This window comes from Brassica rapa, chromosome A08 (assembly GCF_000309985.2).
Source record: "Brassica rapa cultivar Chiifu-401-42 chromosome A08, CAAS_Brap_v3.01, whole genome shotgun sequence".
In the NCBI taxonomy this organism is placed as follows: domain Eukaryota; kingdom Viridiplantae; phylum Streptophyta; class Magnoliopsida; order Brassicales; family Brassicaceae; genus Brassica; species Brassica rapa.
Genome location: NC_024802.2, coordinates 2951906 through 2959023, shown reverse-complemented (window position 1 = coordinate 2959023; position 7118 = coordinate 2951906). Strand labels below are relative to the sequence as shown.

Sequence of the window (7118 nt, the reverse complement as noted above, 5' to 3'; positions counted from 1 at the left end):
GGAAGCTGTATGACATGGAGAAGGATGAGTTCGTGATATCTAGAGACGTGGTGTTTGAAGAGACTAGTTTTCCTTGGACAGAGAAGAAAGAAGCGGAGACTAGTATCCTCCCTCGACTGGACCTTGGAGTTTATGATGAAACGCAGGCAGAGATGATGATCGACAGGGGGAGAAGTGATATTCCTTCTAACTCTGTTGTAGAACATGTGGAAGGGACAGAGAGAGAGGTTGTCCAAGAAATGGTTCAGCCGGTGGTGACAGAAAATGAACAAGCAGCAGCACAGCCGGTTGGGACAGAAGAGTTGGGGCGTGGTCATCGTAAGACAATTCCATCAGTTAGGCTTCGAGATTACGTCACCTATAATGCACAAGCTAGTCCTGATAAACTAAACACCATCTCTGGCCAGCAATCAGAGCTACCCTCGACGGTTCCAGGTAAAACAAAGTGCTTATACCCCATTACAGATTACATTACTGATGACAATTTTTCAGAGCACCATAAGGCTTTCTTAGCGGCGGTGAGCGCTGGAGTAATCCCGAAAAACTATAAAGAAGCTTTTGCAGATGAAAGGTGGAATAAGGCTGTGAAAGGGGAGGTGGATGCTCTCGAGATTAATAGAACATGGGATGTTGTGGACTTGCCTCCAGGAAAGAAAGCAATCGGGTGTAAATGGGTCTTTACCATCAAATATAATGCAGATGGAACAGTCGAGAGAAACAAGGCGAGGCTTGTGTGTTGCGGTAACCATCAGATAGAAGGAGAGGATTATGAGGAGACTTTTGCCCCAGTGGCAAAGATGGATACCGTGAGGATATTATTGGAAGTCGCAGTGGCTAGGAACTGGGAGGTTCATCAAATGGATGTGAGTAACGCTTTTCTTCATGGTGATCTAGAGGAGGAAGTGTACATGAGACTCCCACCAGGTTTTCAGTCTAAGCATCCGAATAAGGTGTGCCGCTTACGAAAGTCTTTGTATGGGTTGAAACAAGCACCGAGATGCTGGTTTGAGAAGTTGACAAAAGCCTTAACAGGCTTTGGTTTTGTGCAATCGTATGAGGATGCATCATTGTTTATTTTCGTCAAGGATGGTAGGTGTATCCGGGTCCTCATCTATGTAGATGATTTGATTGTAGCTGGTAATGATCTTGAGATGATAAAGAAGTTTAAGGCATACATGATTAAGTGCTTTCTTATGAAGGATCTTGGGAGAGCTAAATACTTTCTTGGCATAGAGATAGCAAGAGGACCATTGGGGATGTTTCTATCGCAAAGAAAGTATGCTTTGGACATTGTAAATGAGATCGGGATGTTGGGATGTAAACCTGTCTCGACTCCAATGGAGATTAATCATAAATTGTTGGCTGACAAGGGACCGTTGTTTAAAGATCCAGTGAGGTTTCGAAGGATAGTTGGACGTCTAGTGTATCTCACTATAACTCGACCTGATTTGAGTTACTCTGTTCACGTGCTCTCTCAGGTCATGCATGAGCCGACGAATGCACATTGGGAAGCTGCAATGAGGGTCCTAAGGTATTTGAAGGGATGTCCAGGGCAGGGTATAATGTTGAAATCTGATAGCGATCTGCATATACGAGCTTATTGTGACTCAGACTGGAATGCTTGTCCGCGAACCAGAAGATCTCTCTCTGCGTATATGGTGCTGCTAGGGAACTCACCAGTTGCCTGGAAAACTAAGAAGCAGGATACGGTCTCTCATTCCTCCGCAGAATCCGAGTACAGGGCTATGTCAGGTGCTTTGAAGGAGCTTAAATGGTTGAAGAGGTTGCTGGTGGATTTGGGAGTAAAACATGAGAAGCCTATGGACTTGTACTGTGATAGCAAATCGGCTATTTATATAGCTGCAAATCCAGTCTTTCACGAACGCACAAAACATATAGAGTCGGATTGTCACAGTGTGAGGGATGCAGTTAAAGCCAAGCTTATCGCAACAAGACACGTTAGAACACACGAGCAACTTGCGGACATATTGACCAAGGCGTTGGGCAGTACTGCATTTTATTACTTGTTGTCCAAGTTTGGAGTGTACGACTTGCACGCTCCAACTTGAGGGGGAGTGTTAAGGAGAAGATCTAGGAGTATCTAGGTCCGACATATAAGTTAGATAAGCATTGTATAGATTACGATAAGTGTCAAGTATATTTGAGTATATCTCGGTGATGTCGAGATGTATATATGATTGTATCGTATAGTTCATCTAATGCAAGTTATCTTCCCATATTTCTCTTGTCTTTCACTTTGGTAATCGATTCAAAGTCAATCGCCTCGTCTTCTATTTGCATGTCGCTTGATTCATTTTTTATTCATTTGCATTTTGCATGTTTCCTGTTACTGAAGATGTGGACACGTTTGAAAGAGACATTCTTGATTCTTAATCACATGAAACAAACTTGTATAAGCTTAGTACTCAATATGAATGTTAAATTGTTAACACTCTTTTGCATTTTTCAGAGTATGGAGATGAGATGAAACATCCCCAACAATACTAAGCATTTTAATTTACGTCTACGTTTTAAGATTCTGTTTTATGTATGTGATTTGAACAATTAATTTGTACTGTCTACTAGTGTATTGTGTGATTTTGCAGTTCGATGTGGTATTTGACTTTGGTTGTTAAATTTTGAAGTCGAACTACTTATGTTTTGGTTCGTTCAAACTTTGGTTATGAACATTTTATTTTCGGATTTGATCAGATTGTTGAGTCATTTTCGGTTAATTTATTAACATTCGGTTGTTTTTGGTTACAAAACCCGAAACCGAACCGGACCCATTTTAACTTCGGAACTAAGCGGATCCTGAGTCGAATGACCGATCCGACCCGAGCCCGATAGGTTCCGAACCCGATAGGTTCCGAACCGAATCCATACTGAAATTTCATATAACCTGAATAGGACTTCTAAGCTAAGAACCGAAAACCCAAAAATCCATTTCGCCCAAAACGAAACCGATGGGGGTACCAAACGCCCATGCCTACTGGTGACTATTATAAAAACAAGAAAAACAAATAAGAAAAGAATGCAAATAAATAAAATAGCATGAAAAATGAATGATTATTACATGCAGTATTATGTAGCTATAGATGCTCCTTTTGGTTTCGGGAACTCTTTGATAATGAAGAAAGGCGGTCCTCAGTGGGTGTTAGGACCTAAATGGTTAAGTCCGAGGCATTTTTTGGGTTTGGATCAAGGTTTGTGAAGATTGATGTGGGGGTTGACTTAATTTTTTGGTATAGATGGAGAATACATTAACTGCTTGGATGTAAGTTTGTTTGTAAACAAAATTTTTAAGCTTGTTTGAGCAAAGAAATGAAATTAACAGATAACATAAAAAAAAAGGTATGATTGTTCTTTTTTAAATTTAACAATTATTTTTCTAAAGAAAAAAGAATGAGAAAGGATGAGAATGGAAAATCATTGCTTGTGAATTGTGATTCTTTAGGAACCTTAACCATGATTAATTAGAATTCTTAAAAATGTTCTTATTATAATTTAAGAATAGGTTCTTAACTTTAACAAAGAAAAATGTTATTAAATATGTTCTTAGAGAACCAAAACGACAGAAGTCCCGTCGTTTTCGTGTTGTTCCGCCTCACCACCACCCCCACTCATTCACCTGAGCGGCGGCGGCGAAGAAAGAGGCGAATCTGAAAGGGATTAGGGTTTATACGATCTCAGAAGAAAAGTAAACAATGGCACAAGACTCGGAGAAGAGGTTCCACCAGATCATGGACAAGCTCTTCACCCCATCCAAATCTCCGCTTCCTTCTTCCCCCTCCTCCACTAGGTCAGTATCAGATCTCTATCTACCTTCGCTAAGATTGATTCAGACTCTTTACAATCGTTAATCTGATTTCAATTTTTAGATGATTGTGGTTGCATAAGGGAAGCTGTAATCTAGTCACTTGTATATCATTTGTTTGTCTCTGTAGCTCACCTGTAGAGCAGCAATCAAGAGGCAAGAAGCGTCCAAATCCTTCATCTGCGTTAGCACTTGTTGAGCCAAAGACTGCATTAGCTACCACCATTGATAGGTCTTTGAAGGTTCCGGCCACCGGGACATCACAGTCTGGTCTTTGCAGGCCGTGGGATAGAGGAGACCTTATGAGGAGGCTTGCTTCTTTCAAGTCCATGACTTGGTTTGCCAAACCCCAGGTCTGCCTCTTTCTCACCTTTAATTCTGCTATGGAATGCTTAGCTGATTCTTGTTCTGTGTGTGTGTTTGTGTGTGTGTTAGGTTATTAGTGCTTTGAATTGCGCGAGGAGAGGGTGGGTGAATGATGACACTGATACTATCTCTTGTGAATCTTGTGGAGCTCATCTTTACTTTTCAGCCCCTGCTTCTTGGTCAAAGCAACAAGGTACGTGTGTGTAGAATGTTCTTTTGTGTGTGTATATACAGTTAACAAGTTGGATATCGTCTCTGTTGGTTTCTTACAGTGGAGAAAGCAGCGTCTGTCTTCAGCTTAAAGTTGGATAATGGACACAAGTTACTTTGTCCGTGGATTGAGAATTCATGCGAAGAAACGCTTTCTGAGTTTCCTTCAATGACGCCGCAGGATTTAGTAGATAGACATGAAGAGCGGTCTGAAGCTTTACTTCAGCTTTTAGCCCTGCCTGTTATTTCACCATCAGCCATTGACTACATGAAGAGTTCTGACCTGGAGGAATATCTCAGACGACATATTGCATCTGGCGACACAACAGCCGAATGTTCTCAAACGGAATCCCTTATCAATCATGTTGGAGCGAGCCCGGCTCAACTTTTCTATCAGGTTTGATCTGCACTCAAGAAATCTCAATTATTCCTAGATAACATAAAACACTTTTGCAATCTGGTATAACATTTCCATGTTCATGTTGTGCTTTCAAGGCACTTATATGATATTTGTAGAATAGGATGATCCTTATACTATTGTGCATCTATCAATATAGTTCCCTTGGTCCGTTTCATTTGATTTTGTTCATATAATATAGTTAGCTTAGAGACTTGCAGTAAATTAATGATTATGTCATCCTTTCTGAGAGGCATTTGGTTTATTTTTTGAGTCATAGCTAATAAGAAGTAACTGATGCATTGATGTTTGCAGGCACAAAAGCTTATCAGTTTATGTGGATGGGAACCGAGGGCACTTCCCTATATTGTGGACTGCAAAGATAAATCCGGAGAGGCTGCTAAGGGTACAGATACTATTGATTTGCTTCCAGAAACTGCTACCCGCGAGCTTCTAAGCTCCTCCAGTTCAACTTCGAATCCAAATGGAGTATCAGAGAATAGTGAAAACCCAGTGGTTCCCGACACACTAAACTCTGATCCCAGTTCTGTTGTACTAGACTGTAAGCTCTGTGGAGCCTGTGTTGGGCTCTGGGTTTTCTCAACTGTTCCGAGACCACTGGAATTGTGTAGAGTCACCGGTGACACAGAAGTTAACACAGAGAAAAACTCCAGGGATGATACTCTTCAAAGACAAACTTCAAGCTTACAGTTTACCATAGCAGGAGGACCCCCAGCAACTAAGCAAAACTTCAAAGCGACCATATCGCTGCCTATTGTCGGCAGGAACTTGAGGTCGAGGTTTGCTTCTTACTCTAGAGATCGTGATCACGGGACTGACAATTCTATTCAGGATCAGCAGTGTAGGACACCAGAGAGAAATGGAGGTGGTATGGAAAATAGCGATCAAGACATGATTGATGTGGGAGAGAAGGCTGATGGAGGAAGAAACGCATCTGATTTAGTTAGTAATACTACACCACAAACCAAAGACAAACAACTGATGGTGGTAACATCAAGTCTTCCTGAAAACTATAAACCAAAGGATTCAACTGGAGGTAAATTGCCTAAGAGTATCATTGCAGATACAAATTTCTCAGATTATTACAAGCACTAGTTGTTAACCAAACCAATGAACTATGCTCATAGCTAATTGTATGAAACCTCTCATAAGTAGAATGCTGTAGGCTTGTAGCATTGGCTTGACACATCTTTCTTTGTGAAGATACAGGTATATCAAACAAACAGATGGAGTTTGATCCGATCAATCAGCATAGGCATTTCTGTCCTTGGATCTGGTCAACTGGTAGAAGAGGCCCTGGATGGAGACAGACTCTGTCTGCATTACAACGCCAGAAGGGATCTTGTCAGACTCCACCGGCACCCTCTTCCATTTTCAAGGTAACTTATTTTTTTTTTCATTTATTCTTAGGCAAAGTAATTCGTTTTTAGTGCAAGGATGGAAGCACGCTATTTAGTATTTGCAGACTGATATAACTTAACTCCGACATGAGCCCGTTTTATAGGAACAAGTAGCAGGATCGAATAATTAACAACCCACAGTATATTTTTGGATGGTTCTGAGCACTTGATAAATGATCAAATTGTAAAGAACAAGAACCATATGCTTTTCTACACCCGGAAGATTATTGTTATTTCATCAATTATAATGTCTTTGATGATTCTCTATGTGATGTTTTCAGGTAGATGATCCGTTAACATCAGTTCGGAACCTATTTAAGTCGCCATCCCCGAAAAAAGCAAGACTGAACAGAGGATCTTCCAGCTGAGATATTGACGAGTTGTTCCTAAAAAATCATTGAGGCCTCTTTGAAATTTAAAACTTGAAAACTGTATTATTCATATGTTCTGAGTTTTCTGTTGATTTCGTCAAAAAAGTAGTATCTGTTGTTTAACCCATTTGAAATTTCTATAGCTTGAAATCATATACACATGAGTTTGTATTGGAATATTTTCTCAAACTAGACGTTAGAGCTTCAATAACCATAGCAGAAAGTTCAAGCCAGCAAATAGACATAATAACTAAACTTCATCGTGTCACTGTCCTGTTGGTGGTATCAGCTCCTAGCTCAGGTACATAAACACAGATCGGATCGCCTTTCGATATATATAACTAAGAGCATTTTTATATTAATCTCTCAAGTCTCAAATGTTAAATGCTAATATGAAATTTATCAAATAAACCTTCCGTACTCCCCCTTTCTCTTTTAAAATTTTTACTTTTGTGGTAAAAAATTATGATGCAACCAATAAGAAATGTTCCCATCACTCGGGGTTCTCAAAGGTAAGTGAGACACTCCTTGTGACT

The 7118-nt window shown here is 40.3% G+C and overlaps 1 protein-coding gene across 2 annotated transcripts; it reads left to right on the top strand.

Moving 5' to 3' along the window:
• Positions 1-3544: 3544 nt before the first annotated feature.
• On the top strand, positions 3545-6790 carry LOC103832970. 2 transcript variants are annotated; one of them, XM_009109080.3, is made up of 7 exons: positions 3545-3802; positions 3948-4170; positions 4253-4376; positions 4456-4790; positions 5106-5847; positions 6021-6190; positions 6493-6790. In XM_009109080.3, exons 1-7 carry the CDS (start codon positions 3708-3710, stop codon positions 6577-6579), a joined length of 1776 nt encoding a protein of 591 aa, XP_009107328.1. In that variant the 5' UTR covers positions 3545-3707; the 3' UTR covers positions 6580-6790. The 2 variants fall into 2 exon arrangements, with proteins under 2 accessions (XP_009107328.1, XP_009107327.1); XM_009109079.3 differs by having other exon boundaries at positions 6015-6190.
• Positions 6791-7118: the final 328 nt, after the last annotated feature.

Coding starts and splice junctions, on each gene's coding strand:
- LOC103832970 (XM_009109079.3), top strand. CDS start 3,708: ATGGCACAAGACTCGGAGAAGAGGTTCCACCAGATCATGGACAAGCTC. Junction 4,377..4,455: donor TTCTTGGTCAAAGCAACAAG/GTACGTGTGTGT, acceptor GGTTTCTTACAG/TGGAGAAAGCAGCGTCTGTC. Junction 6,191..6,492: donor CACCCTCTTCCATTTTCAAG/GTAACTTATTTT, acceptor TGATGTTTTCAG/GTAGATGATCCGTTAACATC.